We start from the raw sequence: 20,312 nt of genomic DNA, 5'->3' as shown, positions 1-20,312 counted from the left end.
GATCATTGCATTCAATTAAGTGAGTAACCGAAATTTTTCTCCTCCATGTAATGAAAAAAAATCATATCTATACTTACCAAAACGAGCGCGCTTGGTAACAATTGTGATTAACGACTGTTCTTTACTCGAACCCTCTAAGATAACACTGACAAGCCCTTGACTAAATCAGAAATTTAATCACTACACTTCAACTGAATGTCTCAGGAGAAGTGATATTGGAAGGTACAAAACAGAATAATAATAATACTAAGAAAGCTGAGTTAACCTCCTGAGACAGCTAATAAAAGTTCTTATGTTTATGACCAGAGTGTCTGTCTAATACAAAGCTAAAGTACGCCCTAAAGTTTCAGGACCCATACTCACAAATATGATTATGTTTCTTTCTAAAAACGTCAAAACGAGAGAGATGCGAACGAATGGCATATAAAGATCAGTGGAAGTGAAAACAAAGGCTCCCGCGCGCATTGTAGCAGGATGGGACCAACACCGAAGCAGCTTTCTAGAGATGGGTGGGGTTTTGCGGGAATGACCCGCCACTGCCTTCGCCTTGATCTCCCATTTGCTGCGCATCTTCCGGCGAAAGTATCTTTATGTACCAAACGTTATTCACAAATGACCTGCATACCACACAAGCTTTTTCAAGATCTAATCCCAAATCTAAATCAAATGTATACAAAATAGAAGAAGAAGAGAGTATATTTACTTACTCCCACGGGTCATCGCCAAGGAGAAGAATATCATTTTCCTTGTCAACGAATACAAGCTGCCAGCCTGATCTAAGGGGGTCTTCCAACAACCCTTCGATAGCAAACATCTTCCCTAACTCTTCACGCAGCTCGTGGTAGCTGCTGAATCGGGAGATGTCTAGTGAACGCCCAACCGAACCAGATTTATAAACCTGCAAAGCAATTTTGGATTTGTAAGCAAATTAGTATCTTCTTACTTAGAGACAGCAGAGCCACAGAGAAGACGTTGAGCCACAGAACCAACAAGAACCCACCTTTACAAAGTTCTTGGTTTGGGTAGACGGATTTATCTGTCCAGCTCCATGCAACAACTCATGAGTTGTGTCTTGCATGCAGCCATATAACGAATTCTGAAATCCTGAATCTGTTAGTGACATAGGGGAAGCTTCAGCATCTCCTGATGAAGAACCAAAGCGGGGAACTGTACTGGGGAGAAAGAGTCCAGAGTCGGGATCAACACCAAAAAGAGAGGGATTCTGAGGGTTTAGGTTTGGATTCCCAGGTTCTAGAGCAAGACTTTTCCCAGGATAGGCTTGTGGAAGTGACAACGGCTCAGAGAAAGTGTTGGATGCTTTTGGAGACCAACCCTCTGTTGTTAACTGTTCAGGCAGTACAGACTGACCAGTTATTGAGAAATTCAAAAGATTGCTGCCATCACCAGAAGCAGGAGAAGCATTGTTCTGTTGCATCGGAGTAGCAGATGTTGCAAATTTGTTGCTTGAGTCAGTAAAATCTGACTTCATGAACGAGGGTGAAGGCATATCCGAGTGCTGCCACTGCTGAAGATGACCATTCTGCATTTTGAATGCATTCAGGTACGCATTTTGGTCAGGTTGCTGCAGCTGCTGTCCAGTTGGGTGGTTACTAACTTCTTGTCGCATACTCTGCTGCGGAATATTCTCACTCATAATCTGGGGTTGACCATGCATTGGATGGCGTGATGCTTGTTGCTGCTGCTGCTGAAGCATCAAATCAGAATTGTGGGAAGCTGATTGTTGAAGATACTGGTGATGAGGCTCTTGCAGCTGGACAAACTGCTGTCTTAGAGGATCTCCACCGCCGATGTTCTGCAATCCAGCAGCTAACATTGCTTGGTATTGCTGATTATTATCAGTCCCCATTTGAGTGAGATCCAGCCTTTGTTGCATCCATGGAAACAAACCAACAGACGGATAATTTAGAGGAAGCAAACCTTGCTGTTCTCCACCTCCTCCTCTTAGCCATGTTAGACCACTCCCTAATTCTCCCCTTCCATCTGTAACATCACAATGGTCAAAGTAAATAGCTATGAAGAGTAACTACACTATATCCGAACTAGCAACTAAGTTAAAATAACAAAAAATTGGATATCTGAGTGACAGTAAGAGACTTCCAAACTTCCAAACTTGCTACACTAGTACATAACAGTTAGGAGAAGAGCCAAGATGGTAGATACCAGGCAATGATGATGTGCCAGCATGCCAAGGACGTTTTAGCCTAAGAGGAAACAGAGATGGGTACATGGGAAAGGTAGTAAGAGGCTCAATCTCCCATAACGAAACCCTTGGCTGTCTCTCCCCTGCAGTCGATTCATCCCAACCAACCTACACCAATAATGCCCAAATCTTCAATGTTAATAGAGTTCCAATGAAATATATAATTACAACACTACACTAGATCATCAGAATCCTGCGGTGTTTCATGGAATCTTTACGAAGTCCCAAGTTTAATAATGTTACCTTCACAGATCGCCAATGAGAGTTTGGCCAACGGACAGTGTCCAGATCACTGATACCAGTTATAGTACCCATGTACCTGGAAAGTTCCCCATGCCACTGTCAGAAAACATGTTAAAGTAATATGTGTAACATAATGATATAAACTTTTGTCAGTTTCAACATTTGCATTTCAAGATACGTGGCATCATCACCTGCGGACGCTAGACTCTTCTGTCTCGAAGAGCATGCGAAAGCGCATTCCAACTGAAATACGCGTGTGAAAAACGGCTTTAATGTACTTGGAAAGTTGTATCACAAACTCAGATGGGCTAGCCCTGAACATGAAGAGAATATTAGTAGAATATATTATTAAGAAAAGAAGAGGATGCAGGTTGAAGAGGTGTATTAACCTTGGATGAAAGAAAACAGTAAAACAGCTGTTAGTAGCAGAAGCATGTGCAGCAGCAGCAAGGAGTCCAATATGCATGCTATCACTAGATAAAACAGATGATGGTACAATAGTCTGGGGCCGAGTGGCTCGCCGGATTCCCAAAAAGAGTTGATTCTTTTCATTCCTGGAAATAAGTAATAGGGTTAGTAATATGTGCAATGCAACATAGTAGGGTTAGAAGTATAGTCACAGTCCACACAGTAAACGTACAACAAAAAAGATTTATACCTGATGAAAATGACAGAATCCCCAGCTACTAGTCGCTTAGCACTGACAAAGACACTCCACCCAGTAGTTAGGAGATGTCGTTTGGGCTGTCCTGCATAATCACACCGAACCCATGTAAGTCATTGCTATTACGAACAAAAAAAAGAGAAGAAGGATTCAAATCAACTGGCTTAATATAAACAAGTAATAATTCCAATTTATAATAGAAACCGCAAGAACACTTAGCATTCGTAGTTACTTCAACTTAACCAAACAATAGTAGTGAAAATAACAGCAGAATGCTGCTTCAGGACATACTTAACAGCCAAATGAAATTTCTACACTGGCGACTACAGTTACAAAGAATTTCATCAAAGTAGTAACCAACAAAGATAGAACAAATATATGCTATTAAAGGGATCATCAACTAACACCAAGGAAAGGTGAAACCTACCCCTAAAGATATGCCTAAACTTCCATTCAACATCATGGAGATCCCTTGCAATCAGTTCTTGAGCTGGTGGCTGCAGTGTGTAATCCTGCAACATGGAAGAGACAAGATATCAAAGGAGTACATATAGCAGCAAGTAACAAAATTCTAGCGAGTAAGCTACAGAAAGAGTATTCTACATACCAGTGGAGGAAAAACTTTCTCAGCAGCACGTCTAGGAACAGAGAAGCCTCCATGAGTACTGGTATCACTAGCTGTGAGAGTCTTGCAGAAATAGTTGCTAGGTTGCTTGCTCGGGATCCCTAACTCAATTGGTACAAATGTTTCCTTCTGCTCCTCCTATAACAACACCAATTTAAAAAGTTTATAAATCACCTATTCACAGACTAGAGTGAACTAAAAACTCGTTATGTATAATGTATGTACCGGTGTCAATGGTTGAAGTGTCATTTGAGCATAAACTTCATCCGTCTCCACATCTGCCTGAAAAGTAGAAACGAAACCCATACTCACAAAGCACATCATCCCAAAAACTACTTTAAAAGTGAAATTGAAATTTGGAAAAGGACAGGGAACTAACTACGCACATGCATTGTAACATTATGGAGCTGGCATATCAATTGTGGTGGTAGGCTTGGGTAATTGGGTATGTGACCATCAACTTCCTTATTAGTTGTAGCAGCTACCTACAAGTACACTTCAATTTAAATGGAAATGCCCAAATATAAAACAAGTGAAAAATTAAAAATAAAGCTCCATACTCACTCCCTTTAAACAACACTTTCACACAAAAAAAACACCAATCTTTAAACCAAAAGAAGTATGAAGAAGAAGAAGAAGAAGGAACCTGTTCACTGTGACCCTGTGGAAAGTAAACAACACGACTACCAGATGATGGAAGAGAGACCAATGGTCCAGCACAAGCATGCCACAGCTCAGAATTCAGACATTTCTCTCCTGTTACAAAACACACAAACTAAGAAAAACTTGTCCAGTAACAAAAAAAGAATTGAAATCAGAGACTAAAGAGAAGAAACAAAACACCTTCATGACCCTGTTGACCCAATCCAGATGTTGACAGCTTCATGTCTAATTCAACTTTCAGAAAACCAAAGTCACAAACTTTCAAAACCCTAATTTCCGTACAATTATTAAAATAAAAAATCTAATCTTCACTTCCAGCTACTACAGTAGCTATAACTCTTTAGCTCCGGAAGCACAAACTCGTCTTTCTCCATCTCCTTTTCTCAAAAACCCCCAAAATCCACTCACCATGAAAAAGCTCAGAGAAAACCTTGAATCAAACCCTTAACCACAAGAAACCCCATTCCTTCAAACCTTTTCATCATCAAACCATGAACAAACTCTCAAAACTCTTAACAAACTACGCATTGAGCAGCAACATCACTCACAAAAGAAAGCTTCAAACTTTCCAAGTTAAGACTAAACACGCCCCCTTTCTTCTTTTGAGATCTTTGTTATAGAAATAAAAGAACAAATCTTTCTTCAACTTGGCTTCTCCTCTCGTGTGGTAAAAAAAAAAAAAAAAAGAAAGAGAGAAATTAAATCTCTTGAAGCAGTTCCATCACTGTCCAAGAGAGACACTTTGGCTTTCAAAACAGAAGAGAGAGAAAAAGATATGTGTCAGAGAGAGAGAGAGAGAGAGAGAGAGAGAGAGAGAGAGAGAGAGAGAGAGAGAGTGCGTGGGGGTGAAATGAAAGAGAGTAAGTGGTTTTGCCTCTTCTTATAAGAGACCCGACCCGTATTCGACTCGGATCGAACCCGGATTCGACACAGAGTGGAGAGAAGAAGAAAGATGAAGACGAAGAGAGAGAGTGAGAGAGAGGTCCTACTAACGAGAATTATGAGAGGTGGTGTCAGTACCAGAGTCACTTCTTTTTAACCGTTGGATTTGACTCTTGAGATCTTGATCGTTGAAAAAATAATAATTGTTTTCGAATTAATTTTTTGGGGGTCTTGGATTCGATGAAAAGGACAATGAATTATAGTATATGAATAGAGAGAGAGAGTGAGTGAGATAATAGAGTTGTCATAAATGTTAGCGTTGTTTATACTCCCTCTGTTTCATAATAAGTGACACTTTACACACAAATTAAGAAAACATATTTAAATATCTCTTATACCTTTAAAATTGATATTGACTCTTGATATTCTTCAATGAATATGAGGTTAAAGTTGGAAATTTATGCTTAATATTACATTGAAAATCTAAAATGACACTTAATTTGAAACAAAAAAATCAAGCCAAAATGACACTCTTTGTGAAACAGAGGAAGTATAAAATATATATTTATTTTCTGTATTCATTCATGAAAGAAACACCAAAAACTCCCATAATTTGTTTTTTTTTGAAATGGGATTTCAAATTAGTTCTATTTAATTTAAGAATCTAAATATTTTTGTTGGATATTTTTATAGGTTGATCCCCCGTTGAAAATATGGTCAAAGGTTATCTATTATTAATATGTAGTATATTAACTTAGAAACAATCATTAGCAAATAAATAGAGACGCCTAACATTTTTCTTATTTTTTTGTCACTAAATTTGTTAAGACTGTGGTGATTGGATTGTAAAGAGTAGAAAAATGACCGGAAACAGAGTTTACAAATTCCAACGAACTCCAATTTCAAGAAACGTATAGCGTAATTGCATGGGAGACATAGATAACAAACGAATTAACAAAGTAGCTAAATTAAGGATTATGGTCCCAGTTTATTGTTTGCTATAGTCACCATAGAAGAATATATTATTGTAAATACAAACCATTTGAGGTGGTAAAATCTTCTTATTCACTTTCTACGGATGAAGAAGCACCACACCAGCTCAATCTCTAGTTATAGAAAAAGAAAAAAAAAAGTGTTGTGAAACTAGAGAGTTTAGGGAGAAATCTCTTTTTTTATTAATGAATGAAGTCTCGAGGTTACATATATATAGAGATTATAATAGACCGACATAAGACTTAGACTAATGGACCGATGGGCCTAAGAGGCCGAGATACAATACATGGACCTTAGACGGGCCGGTCGATAGAGTCCACTAAGTGTTTTACAACACTCCCCCTTAGACGATATGACCGTACCTATGTTGGATGGGATCGCTGCAATGTGCTTAGGGGATGCTGCCTCATTAAAACCTTACCAGGAAAACCCATTGGGACAAATCCTTGGTGAAGGAAAAAGAGTACAACACACATTGCTCCCCCTGTTCCAAGCATCACTCTAAGTCCTTAAGCCTCCGCATTCCAATCTGGTGCGTGAGCTTCCTGAATGTTGTTGTCGGTAGTGCCTTGGTGAAGAGATCGACTGAGTTATCGCATGACTGAACTTGCACCACTTGAACTTCTTCGGCCTTTTGTAGTTCATGTGTGTTGAAGAACTTTGGCAGTATGTGCTTCGTCCGATCTCCCTTGATGTAACCTTCTTTGAGCTGTGCGATGCAGGCTGTATTGTCTTCATAGATGACCGTTGCTGATTTGTCTTCGTCTATGCCACTGTCTGTCCGAATATGCTGAGTCATGGACCGCAACCAAACACACTCACGGCTGGCTTCATGTATGGCTAGGATCTCCGCGTGATTTGAGGATGTGGCCACTAGAGTCTGCTTCATAGAACGCCAAGAGATCGCAGTACCACCGTGCGTAAACACATAACCTGTTTGTGACTTACCATTGTGTGGGTCGGATAGATAACCTGCATCAACAAAACCAACTAAACCATCTTTGTTATGGTTAGTATAATATAGACCAAAGTCTGTCATTCCCTGTAGGTAACGCAGAACATGTTTAATACCATTCCAGTGCCTTATGATCGGACAAGAACTATATCTTGCTAGGAGGTTCACGGCAAAGCATATGTCCGGCCTAGTGTGGCTAGCCAAGAACAATAACGCTCCTATAGCACTGAGGTAAGGCACTTCAGGACCAAGAATTTCTTCATTGTCCTTCTTAGGAGCAAATGGATCTTTATCCACTTCAACACTTCTCACAACCATTGGGCTAGTCAATGAGTGAGCTTGCTCCATATTAAATCTCTTGAGTACCTTTTTTGTATATGCCTTTTGATGCACAAGGATCCCATTGTTTCTGTACTCAAGCTGCAATCCCAAACAGAATTTTGTCTTGCCTAGGTCTTTCATCTCAAATTCTTTCTTGAGATATTCTACAGTTTGGGCAATTTCCCCAGAGGTTCCAAGGATGTTTAAATCATCCACATAGACTGCTATTATCACAAATCCTTTGTTTGCAAACTTCTTTATGAATATACATGGACTGATTGGGTCGTTCCTATAGCCTTCCTTAGCCAAATAGTCACTTAGTCGGTTATACCACATTCGACCACTCTGTTTCAGTCCATAAAGCGATTTGTCTAGCCTTATGCAGTATTGGTCTCGAGAACCACTCTTATCTTTGAGTTTTATACCCTCTAGTAATCTCATATAAATTTTGTTATCCAGTGGACCATATAAGTATGCAGTTACAACATCCATTAACCGCAAATCTAGTTTTTCTCTAATGGCCAGACTTATTAGATATCTAAAAGTTGTTGCATCCATCATAGGGGAGTATGTCTCCTCATAGTCTATTCTGGGTCTTTGAGAGAATCCTTGTGCTACAAGCCGTGCTTTATATCTCACAATTTCATTCTTCTCATTTCTCTTTCTTACAAAGACCCACTTATGTCCAACTGGTTTAATTTTAGGTGTTGTCCTTAAGGTCGGACCAAACACACTTCTCTTCTTCAAAGAGTTTAACTCCACATCAATAGCTTCTTTCCATTTAAGCCAATCTTTGCTTTGAGTGCACTCTAATATAGATGTGGGTTCATGATCCTCATTTATCTCAAGTGCTACCTTGTATGCAAATATATCATCAATGTCGACATCTTTTCGGTTCCATTGAATTCCAGACATAATATAATTTATCGAGATCTCATTGTTGTCAATTCCTTCAGGTTCTTGAGGTTCAGCGTCCTGAGCCTCACTTGGTACCTTAGGAGTTTCTGCGACAATGTCTGGTTTTTCTATCATTGCCTGAACCTCGGTCTGTTTCGCACCTTTAGTTTTCCGAGGGTTCTTATCTTTGGAACCTAATGGTCTACCTCGTTTCAAACGTGGTTTAGACTCTGTAGCAACTTAATTATTGTGTTTCTTGTGAACATCAATATGTACTGGTGCATTGCAAGCTGGTATGTACGATTTTGTTACTCTCTTTGGGTCAGCAAAGGAATCTGGCAATTGATTAGCTAGCTGTTGTAAATGTATAATCGTTTGAACCTCTGCATCACATGCTAGAGTTCGAGGATCTTGCCAATTTAAGGATGTTTGATTCCATGTTAATTCTTTGCCCAGCTTGTTAGTCTCTCCACCTAACATAGGGAATTCAGACTCAACGAATTGACAGTCCGCGTATCTGGCCTTAAATAAATCTCCTGTGAGTGGCTCAAGATACCTTATAATAGTGGGAGACTCATATCCAACATATATTCCCATCCTCCTTTGAGGTCCCATCTTAGTTCTCTGTGGTGGAGCAATAGGTGTATAAACGGCATAACCAAATGTTTTGAGATGGGATAAGTCTGGCTCTTGACCCGTTAATAGTTGGGATGGTGAATATTTGTGTTCACTAGATGGCCTGATGCGTATGAGCTCTGCTGCATGTAAGACCGCGTGTCCCCAAGCCGACACAGGAAGCTTCGATCGCATTAACAATGGTCAAGCTATCAATTGTATTCGTTTAATGAAGGATTCAGCTAATCCGTTTTGTGTATGGACATGTGCCACAGGATGTTCCATACTCACCCCCATGGACATACAGTAATCATTAAACGCTTGGGATGTAAATTCACCAGCATTGTCTAGACGTATAGTCTTAAGTGGAAAGTCTGGAAAATGTGCTCTTAATCTTATGATTTGAGCTACCAGCTTAGCAAATGCTAAGTTTCTTGTGGATAACAAGCATACGTGAGACCATCTGGTTGATGCATCTATCATCACCATGAAATATCTAAATGTCCCACATGATGGGTGTATTGGTCCACATATGTCACCTTGTATCCTTTCCACAAAATTTAAAGTCTCTTTTGTGACTTTTACTGGTGAGGGTCTTATGATAAGTTTCCCTTGTGCACATGCTACACAAGTGAGATTTTTAGGGAAAACTTTTCTTTCTTTGAGGTTGTGCCCTTTCGAACTCTTAATCAATTTACGCATCATGTTCGAACCCGGATGGCCAAGCCGGTCATGCCATAGAGTGAATTGTTCATTGAACATTTTGTGCTTTGCTAAGTTAGCTTCTATCATGTTAATTTTAGCATGGTATAAACCAGAGGCTAGTGTAGGTATAGTCTCTAGGACCTTCTTTTGTCCTTTTACATTTTCTGTAATGTATAGGAATTCTTTAGTTCCTTCACCCTTGGTTTCAACATGATAACCATTTGATCTTATATCTTTAAAGCTCAATAAGCTTCTCTTAGAGTTGGGTGAGTATAAGGCATCACATAACTCAATGTGTGTGCCGTTAGGCAACAATATGTGAGCCTGGCCGTAGCCTTCTATCAAATTTGCTATACCCGCAATTGTACTAATATTAGCACTTTTCATTATAAGATTTATGAAATATCTTTTGTCTTTTAGTATGGTGTGGCTGGAACCATTGTCCACCACTAGTTCACTCATGTCCTCGGCCATTTCTATAAATAGGACAATAATTTTGTGTTTTTAACAAGACAATTATATAAAATAAATTCCATTGCATTTAAATCAAAATAATTATCCAATACATAGAATGAAGTCAAAGCATAAAAGCATAGAATTAAACCAAAATAAAAACTGAAATTTAGTCATCACTCTTGAGGCAATCGGAAGTCTCATAGTCTAGCAAGTCATCATTCTCATGATCGAAGTCTCCTTCATCATCGATGTGCACAAAATTGGCTTCTGGATTCTTCTTAAGAACTTCTTGATATGCATCAATGAGGTGTTTGGGAGTTCTGCAGTTCTTGGCCCAGTGGTTTGACATACCACATCGGTGGCAAGTCGATTTGGCCTTGGTGTGTGGTTTAAAGGACCCACAACCCCCTACCACCACGTCCGCGGCCTCCTTGACCAGCCTGGCCTCCTCGACAACCACGTCCTCTGCCACCACGGCCACGGCCGTAGTGTCTTTCTCTGTGGACGTAGTTGGTCTCATTAGGCTCTTTAGGCTCTTTAGACTCTACTGCAGCTTTCTTTCCCAAATCAACCTTATTTGCTTCTGGTAATGGGGCTGTACCAGGAGGTCTCATAGCACTGTTCATCATTAACAACAACTCATCGTTCTGCTCAGCTAGCAGTAAACACTCAATGAGTTCCCCATAGTCAGCAAGCTTTTGATGCCGCTACTGTTGCTGAAGGACTCTGTTATTAGGGCTGAAGGTAGACAATATCTTTTCTATCAGCTCCTGCTCAGTCACCTCTTTTCCACACAACCTAAGGAGTGAGACAATCCTAAAAAGCTCAGAGTTATACTCCTCCACGGATTTGTAATCCTGGATCCTTAGGCTCTTCCAATCGAACTCGGCCTTTGGAAGGAGCACCGTCTTTTGGTGCCCGTAACGGCGTTTAAGCTGTGTCCAAAGGGCGAGGGGATCTCTTATGAAGAGGTACTGGCTTTTGAGACACTCAGCAATGTGATGATGTATATGCTGGAGGCACTGATTCTTTTTCTTGTCAGTGCACTCAAATTCCTCATCGATGCACTCGTGCAAGCCGTGTGATGACAGATAGATCTCGGTGTCATTTGCCCATTGCAAGTAGTTCTTTCCAGAAGCTTGCAGGATAGGGTAGTCTAGGCTCTTGAGGTTTGCCATCTGCATAAAGATAGACAACCGATAGTTAGCATGCAATATTTGAGATCGAACCATGCAACATTTAATTCAGGTCATGCGGTATTTGAGACCGAACCATGCCTTAGGCCATGCGGTATTTAAGACCGAAACATGCCTTGCCTCTTATAGTTGTATGGTTTAAATTCATGCATGCAAGACAACAAAATCAAATAGATAATGCATGCAATGTTTTCCTTATTTCTAGATAGGATTTCCTTTTTCTTATAATTTCCTATTTAGTCTAGGATTTATATTTTGTTTTAAGAGTTTTAGGAACTTATCCTAATTAGTGATTTAATCCGAAATTTTATGTTTTAATTTATGGAATTTTAACAAAAGTTTTAATTCAATCGGATTTACTCTTAGAACATTAAAGTTAATTTTACTTATATTTTAGGATAATGATTAAGGTTTATGGAAGTTATCCTAATTGATCCTAGACAAGTTCATGTTCGAGTTTTATGTTTCTCATGGCCAAAATTTACAGGAAATCTATGTTCAAGTTTGTCTAAGAAATCCTAAGAATTAATTCATGCAGCCGAGTTTTACAAGAACAAGTCTTAATCGATTCTACATGATCCGATTTCTATATGATGCATGAATGACAAAGTTTTAATATCCTAGAACAGTTTGATTTTATATCTTATGAATCTAACAATTTTGGTTCTAGGTTCTTATGCATCACAACAAGCAACAATCAACCAAATTTTAATCTTGTAATATAATTGGTTTTAATTCTCAAGAAATCTAACAACCTAAACATCATCCGATTTTAAGTTTTAGGTTTTAGAGATCTTAAACTTTTGTTGGTTGTGTACTTGTTTGTTTTTGAGGTTCAATAGTTTTAAGGATCAGATTCGAGTATATGGTTTTAAAAGGGTTTCGATTTTGTTTACCTTAATACCACAAGGATTCTGACCGGATATGATCTGGGAGCTAAAGACCTCAGATATCTCACGAACCTCGAACAGCTTCCCGCGAACAGCTTCCCGGGAACAGCTTCCCGGGAACAGCTTCCCGCGAACAGCTCCTCGCAAACTCACCCCCGAACCGCAAACCACGAACCTCGATCGGGTTTAGGATAGAACTTGATCACGAGCTAAGGATGCTCGTGAATCAACAAGAGATCTCCGAGATAGAGAAGATGAGTCTCGAAGAAGGAAGAAGATCAAAAGCGGTTTAGGGTTTTAGGGAAGAAGAGAATCGGTGGCTGCCTTTAGCGTTTTAGGATTAGAGGCTATCGTGCTGATAACGTGTTGTGAAACTAGAGAGTTTAGGGAGAAATCTCTCTTCTTATTAATGAATTAAGTCTCGAGGTTACATATATATATAGATTACAATAGACCGACATAAGACTTAGACTAATGGACCGATGGGCCTAAGAGGCCGAGACACAATACATGGACCTTAGACGGGCCGGTCGATGGAGTCCACTAAGTGTTTTACAACAAAAGGAAAGAAAAAAAAAACGTGTTAAAAAGTCGGTTTTAGCTTGATGCCCATGACCATCATTAAGTCAGGTTTATATCTTCGGCCCATTTTTACTGCAATACTCTAATTGACCCATATTCAAACATGGAATATGAAGTTGTTCAATGACTACATTGGTCCGGATGATGTTGTAGTGAATGATTTAAACAATGCCAATTCCAAATATAGCATTTGGAATTATTCAAGTTCTCGTTTGTGATTTATCACTTTAAATTTTGCTTAGATTAGTCATGGTGTCGCACTTACCTGAAAATAAAAAGAATTAAACACCACAACACTTTCTCTAACAACAACGCTCAAGAATTGACTCTCTTTCTGCTTCTCACCCAAAGCCAAGACAAACTCTTATTTTTTCTCTCCCACTTGATCTCACAAGGATCCAAAACTCTTTTTCTCTTGCTTTAGAGGAACGACTACAAACACCAATTTTCTCCCACAAAACAGCTAGGACGTCGATCTTTTTTATACGAGAATCTTGGGCTTTTCTTACAAGATCCGTTAAACCCTAAAAACTCGATCGAGGGTGCAAACCAAGGATTGTCCCAGATTCTTTTGTTTCCAACATTACCAATGAGTACCCGTAACACTTGTTGCAATAGTTGATCATAGGTCTGGCATAATATCCGAATCCGAAAAAACCGATCTGAATCCAAGCCTAAAAATCCGATCCGATCCAAACCAAAGATTTAGAAATATCCGAATGGATTCTAAATTTAAGAATCCAAAAATTCGAATCCCAACATGATCTGAACCGAAATCCGAATGGATATCCAAACATGCCCAAAATATAAATACATAGTAATGATATCTTAGTAATACTTACAAGTTGTAATAACTTAGGTGTCTAAAAGTTTAAATTTTAAATATTTTCATGTATTACAACTATTTTTGAGTATATTTAGGTAAAAAATAAGCGTAATTTTTAGATATTTTAGTTCGTTTCAAGTAGTTTGAATAGATTTGGACACAAAATTTTAGATTTTTGAGTACTTTGGATAACCGAATCCGAACCCGAAAAATCCGATCCGAATCCGAAATTTGAAAATATCCGAATGGATTTTAGAATTATAAATCCAAAAAATCCGATCCGATCCGAACCGAAAATCCGAACAGCCAGGACTAGTTGATCACATTAGTCATATGTCGTTTTCCTTTTTTTTTTTTAATGTTCATTTGTTTTAAATGTTTTTTTTATGAAAATATCTAGAAAAATGATACGAAATGAAATAAACTTGAATTGCTCCACTTAATTTATTTCTTTCATGGTGCCTTGTAACTTTCAATTTTTCTTCATTGTGCATTGTAAATTACCAATGTGTTGAGTATATATATCAAAAAAAATCAATGGTTACGTTTTAAAAAAAAAGTTGCATTATGTGTCTTTTACTAAAAATTGTATCTATTCAAATATTCACAGCTTTTGAAATATATATATTTGTTCTCTTTGTATAAAATTTCTGAACTTTTTCTTTTGACACAAATGTTTTTGTTTTATAATGATGAATCAAAAGCATTTGAAATTCAATATTTATCGCCAAACTCCATTCCGTAAATTATTCATTGACATATATCATTTTCAAATTTAAAGAACTATCACTAATTCTTGATATTTTGACGAATCATTGTAACTTTTGTTTATATATATATATATATATATATATATATATAAGTCGTTGTAATCTTTATTTTAAAAATTTTGTTATATTTGATATCTATACTATAGCATATCTCTCAGTTTAATTTTTCATATTTTTTATAAAGTTTTATTTACGAAAAATATATGAAATAAATTAATGCCACCATTTAATTCAGGGTGAGTTACTAGAATATTACATAAAAGCTTCCTTATTACAAAAGTAACACATAATTGTTGGTAATTACTAGAATAAACTTTGTACCCATATTACCCTTGAAACTAGTGTTGAGAAAAAAACGCAATTATGGGTAATGCCATTAGTAAAAAAAAAAACATTGGAAACTGGGACTAAGTCTACCGATCCTTTGATGGTAGATTTATACAGATGGACTAATTAAAGGTGTACGTCAGATATTTTTGGTACACTTAGTTGTAGTCTTGGTACACTTATCGGTCAACGTAGATGGTACACTTAGTTGTAGTGTTGGTACACTTATCGGTGGACGTATATGTGTATCAAAAACTAAGTGTACCAAAAATATCTGACGTACACCTTCAACAGTCAATATGACCCAAAAGATATTTATGGTAGACTAATGGCCTGTTGCGACAGATTTATGCGACAGATTTATGCGACAGACCTCATCCTTTAAAGATATTTTTGGTATACTTTGTTTGTTTTTCTCAATAGTTTTCGTAGTGTATTGGTAGACTTCTAGTCTGTGGTAGATTTAGTAGGCATTTTTGACAGCTGTAAAGTCTTACCAGAATAATACGAATTTGTTTGAGCTGGCAAAGACAGTCTAGTGTTGTGATAGACTTATTGGGGATAGATCTAAACACGTTTGCTGTTCTTCCGATTAATGGTGTTCATGTAATAAAGTTTGTAGCAGATTCATCAATCGTGTTCTGTTTATCGGCCGGAGCAAACGTCTTTTTCCTACTCAGTTTCGGAAATCTTTCCTCTGGGTTCATCCATGGAAGAGCAAGATATCGTTTCGGAAATCTATATAACTCACTTTTTATAGGTTTTTAATTTAGAAATCAGATGTTGAGACGAAAATCTATAATAGTTGAGTAAAAACCCCACAAGTGAAACCAAAAAAATAGACATAAGTCGTGAAAAAATAAAGTGAGGCAGGGGAAATTAGGGTTTTCAGTCGTATGTTAGAGGTAGAAGACGAGGATATTCTGGTAATTTCGGGTTCATTAAACCTAAAATCGAACGTGTACGTACATATAAACGTGTACGTACATATGAACTTATACATACATAATGTTCTTGAGATTAGTGTACGTACATAACATTCTTTTGCTTAGTGTAGGTCCATAAATCCGTTTTAATAAATAATATTATTGTAATTTTGTAGTCATCTTCAACATATCTTCTTCTACAACCCTAGCTAATATTGTCGTTGTTGTTCACCGGAAATGGAACAAGTAATTAAGAGATGTTACTAGAAAAAGTAAGAGATGTTACTAGAACAACCTATGTAATTCGTAATTGTTTATTTATTTATTATATTTCCGAGAGGTAATGAATAATAACCACACAAAATTACATTTTAACTATAGAGGGTAATATATAGATAACATAAATAGTATTTGTCGAATTGTATATAATACTAAGTTCAACTAGGTACAACTAAATATATATTTAGATTTGCATTTATATTTAAAATATGAAAATGATAATTAAGGTTTATAAGAATTTCTTTACATATTGAACTATTAAAGAACCATGTTTAATCAACAATACAAGAATTTATCACTTTCTAATACATACTATCGTTTTCACATAAAACACTCTTTATAGTATAAGGAAGACTTAGTAAGTGATCACCTCAAATGAAGCAAAAGAGGTGAAACCCAAGTTTTTATGAACATTGTGTTATGAAAACCTTCTATATGCTAATTAATAGTGATAAATCTTGTGGCCAACTGCTAATTAATAATTTATATTATAGTCCAACTGGAAATACGAAAAATGCAAAAGTTCAACTATGAATATGAGAGTACAACTGGACAACTGTGTATAATTATGTGTATACCAAATATTTTTTTACTAATATCTTGTTGTTTTTGGCTACCTCCTCCTCCAGACAGACCTATCTACCAGCACGAAAAAGAAGGATGGTATGGTTGGCTTACGGAGAATGACACAGAACCAAGCCCTTCACCGATGGATCTTAGGAATCAAGCACATAGGTTACTGTGGGATGCCCTTGATTTTGTTGTTTCTGTAGAAGCTGATGTGTTCTTCCCCGGTTTCAACAACGATGGTAGTGGGTGGCCAGATTTTCAAGTTTGGTGATGGGTCAGAGGCTCTATGAAAGGCCCTCTTCCTGAACATATAGACTAGACAGGTAAGAAAGGCTATTGTTAATGACTACATTTAGCTTTTTTCCATCGTTAGGTTAATTGCACACTTGTTATGCGGATAAACTTCTTACTCTTTTGGGTTCATTATTCCGTAAATTGTAGCTGATCATGCATCTTATAGTTCACTAACTTTTGTGGAATCTATATTTACAAATTCATTATACGTCAAAACCTTCTCAAAGATATCAGTATTGCCTCTGGACGCCCTATGCATCGAAGGACGGACAACTTATGCTGCAAAGGATGCCCGTTATGCTTCATCCTTCTCTGAGGTCTTCCTTTGAAGCAAATGTGAAGCTGGAGGTATCTTTTGCTCTTCTTTTTTTCATCATTGTAAATCTGATTAAGGTTCATACTCAGATTCTTTTATCCCTTTTTCTTCCATAGTTTTTCTGGATTTATTTTGACACACTACAGATATAAAAAAGATAAAGGTATATTTCAACAAAGTTTTAATACACATTTGCTGTCTCCTGATTCACATTCATATTCATTAGGCTGAGATGTTCACTGAAAATAGTTAATTCATTAATCTGGTCAAAAGAATACATCATTTTCATAGTGATAGTGGAAGGTCAATAGTATGAGATGTGATGAATACACATATGCATATATACTGTTGTATACAAAAGCTCCTGAAGCAGGGAGAGAGAAGAGAACCTTAGGCACCACCATTTTTCTGTGTCCATGGTTTGAGAACAGAGATAACAGTAATGATAATGATGATAAGAAGAATAAGGATGGCAATGCACATCCATTTCCTTGAACTCTTCTGGTTTTTTACTGCCTTTGCTAGGTTGTTGTTCTGGGATTGAACATGATCCACAACGCTCGAGACCTGATATAGAAACAGAGTAAGAAGGATTTTGAAGAAATCCAAACTCAGGGTATTTAACAGGTACTGAAGAGAATGATACCATGTTCTCTATGTTGTCTAACATCTCTCCATGTGCATCCACCAGCACGGCCATATCGAGAAACACCTAACCGTAAACATAAAAGAGAAAAGAATCAGCGAAGAATTAAAATAAATTTTGAGAGTTTTAGGTAACTCGGGGAGGTTTTACCTGTTGCAGGTTAAGGAGTTTCTTCTCTAAATCTCTAACAGCGTCATGGCGTTCCTGAATCTCGGCCAGTGTATCCATTATCTGCACAGAGCCAGCAAATAACCTGACTTGAGTAGAGCCCGTTATAGTTGTCTTGTTGAACAGGAGGTAATCAGATGAGTGCAGGAACTTAATTACAAACCTGTCCTCGTCCTTGCTCCCTGATCGCTTTCTGGAATATCTGCTCACTGTCTCCAGTTTCGATCAATCTATCAACTATCTACACACCCGGAAATTGACTATCATGAACTGATTCAATAGATTCCAATCAATAAAATTAGAGTTTTTAAGTCCTTGCCTCTTCATCAGCTCGTTGGCCAGTCACTAATCATTGTCAAGCATCAGAACAACGAAAAACAATTAGCTCTGTGAAGATCATTAATGGAACTATTGAATCTTCAGAGAGATTTTCAATTCAAACCTGTGAACACACGCCTCTCTTCAGAGAGATTTTCAATTCAATGATGATCTCCTTGACCTGATTCACAATATAATTAAACCATTAAATTGTAACTGAAACCAAAAATAAAAGCAAATTCATCGATCAAATCAGTAGAACCATTTTATGTTGTTACCTTAAGCAAGCACGTTGGCGACGATTGTGTTCTGAATCAACGAGAGAGAGAGAGTCAAATAAATCAATCAAAGCCCACATGTTCCATAGAATCAAAAAGAAACAAACCTATATGTCCTAACTCAGTCAAAACCATATAGATTTATAAGAAGAACACACATAAAAAAAGATACATACTTCTCTCTGTTTTGGATTAAGTGGTCATCTTAATACAGGTGTGAGCAGTTTTGGATTAAGTGGTCATCTCCTCTTCCGGTTTAGCTTCCATCTCTGAGATAACAGCCACATCAACAACTAGTCTCTCGACAGGGACCTTACTCACATCCCATCGCATGCCAATATCTGAAATCAGGCGACTGGCACAGTACATGCCATAGCCAGCGACAGCCAGACCACCAAAACCTGCTACAAACCTGAGTGGTGAAGAAAGAAGAACACTGCCAGCTGCAACAATAGAAGCGGCTTGACCGCTCCTCCCCACGTCGGTGTTCACCACTAGCAACCCAGTTTTGCAATAGATGGCAAAGTCTTCATAGTTGTTCTTGAAAACATTGTACACACCAAAACCATTTCGCAAGAGAAAATTAGCACGGTAGATGGCTTCTTCTGGAGGATCTGATGGTGCTATTGTGCAGATGCCACCTCGAGGCTTGGCAAGAAAAATAGCAGGGGAGAACCGTACTCAATAGAGATCACCTCCGGCAAGGAAACAATCAAGGCAAGAAGAGATTACACCGCCAATATTGGGTCGCTCTCCGCAATTAGGACAAGGTTTGTCTCCGCGATTCTTAGCCTTTTACAATGTACAAAGTTGGCTAGTCATACATTATAAACCTGAGTTACAGTTCACTAAAAAAATTTAGTTACCAAGCTAGGAAAGATACAGCAACATAGAGCCAATGATTTCAGAAATCGAAGAAAGCACATACTCGAAAATCAAAATATGCACAACAAGCAACGAAGACACAATCCCAACTTAAAATTGCATTTTTTAAACAGTATTGCCTTTCAAGCATTCTCGAAAGAGATAATCCGAAACAGAAATGGTGCCAATTACTAAAGCATACCTTTTTGGCCACAGATTCAGCCTCAGTCCAGACTCCATCAACTTGCTTATACAGCTGCTCAGTCGTTTGTTTCGTTCTGCATTTTACCATTTTCATTCCAATAAGAGATCTATTTGTATGCTAAAAGTAAAGGTTAACTATATCATGTACAATTTTACATATGTGAATTACCTAACTTTCAGGTCCTCTTTAACACCTTTCAACTCCTCTGCTCTTTCCTTCAACTCCTTCACTGTTTTTTGAAATTCAGGATTGCTACAAAACACCAAATTGTAACCAAAACCAAAAAAAGGATTTAACTTTAAAGTTCACATCCCTCCACACATACATAAACACAAACATTTGCATTTTTACCTTTCAGCTTCCCCTCTAATTTTCTTGGAGAAGTCACTGAAAACACTAAACCCTAGGAGATTCCCGCCTTACTCCTCTGGGAGATTTGCTTTCAATCAAATTGAACACGGAGAGAATCGTAATGGGTTTGCCTCAAATTCACGTCTTGAGCAGAGAGATAGAGAGATTCAAAGAGTCTTTCCTCACAGATCAAGATTCAAAAAAATCAAAGAGCTGATGAAGAAGAAGAAGAAGAAAGAAGAGAAATGAAAAATAGAAACAATTGA

The 20,312-nt window shown here is 37.7% G+C and overlaps 3 protein-coding genes and 1 pseudogene across 3 annotated transcripts; all 4 read right to left on the bottom strand.

The window, feature by feature from the left end:
• Nucleotides 1-156: 156 nt before the first annotated feature.
• On the bottom strand, nt 157-5,662 carry LOC104732603 (auxin response factor 8). Its single transcript, XM_087478018.1, has 14 exons — nt 4,597-5,662; nt 4,400-4,509; nt 4,140-4,238; nt 3,979-4,035; nt 3,736-3,891; nt 3,556-3,640; nt 3,123-3,213; nt 2,854-3,018; nt 2,656-2,778; nt 2,465-2,540; nt 2,182-2,329; nt 1,001-2,001; nt 708-898; nt 157-617 (listed from the first exon to the last, which is right to left on the bottom strand). The coding sequence occupies exons 1-14, from the start codon at nt 4,637-4,639 to the stop codon at nt 500-502; spliced, it is 2,463 nt and encodes an 820-aa protein (XP_087334144.1). The 5' UTR covers nt 4,640-5,662; the 3' UTR covers nt 157-499.
• A 5,285-nt stretch (nt 5,663-10,947) lies between these two features.
• On the bottom strand, nt 10,948-11,418 carry LOC147931104 (uncharacterized). The gene is made up of 2 exons (XM_087477182.1): nt 11,126-11,418; nt 10,948-11,038 (listed from the first exon to the last, which is right to left on the bottom strand). Exons 1-2 carry the CDS (start codon nt 11,416-11,418, stop codon nt 10,948-10,950), a joined length of 384 nt encoding a protein of 127 aa, XP_087333308.1.
• A 6,033-nt stretch (nt 11,419-17,451) lies between these two features.
• Nucleotides 17,452-18,504, bottom strand: LOC104733834 (putative syntaxin-131). The gene is made up of 6 exons (XM_019233361.2): nt 18,473-18,504; nt 18,350-18,375; nt 18,194-18,271; nt 18,013-18,093; nt 17,863-17,928; nt 17,452-17,783 (listed from the first exon to the last, which is right to left on the bottom strand). Exons 4-6 carry the CDS (start codon nt 18,088-18,090, stop codon nt 17,607-17,609), a joined length of 321 nt encoding a protein of 106 aa, XP_019088906.1. The 5' UTR covers nt 18,091-18,093; nt 18,194-18,271; nt 18,350-18,375; nt 18,473-18,504; the 3' UTR covers nt 17,452-17,606.
• A 307-nt stretch (nt 18,505-18,811) lies between these two features.
• LOC147931103 (protein LEAD-SENSITIVE 1-like) lies at nt 18,812-20,040 on the bottom strand (annotated as a pseudogene).
• Nucleotides 20,041-20,312: the final 272 nt, after the last annotated feature.

Source organism: Camelina sativa, chromosome 12 (assembly GCF_030686135.1).
Source record: "Camelina sativa cultivar CO46 ecotype springtype chromosome 12, ASM3068613v1".
NCBI classification, from domain to species: domain Eukaryota; kingdom Viridiplantae; phylum Streptophyta; class Magnoliopsida; order Brassicales; family Brassicaceae; genus Camelina; species Camelina sativa.
Note: the sequence above shows the minus strand (reverse complement) of the source record. Positions and strands in the feature narration are given on the sequence as shown.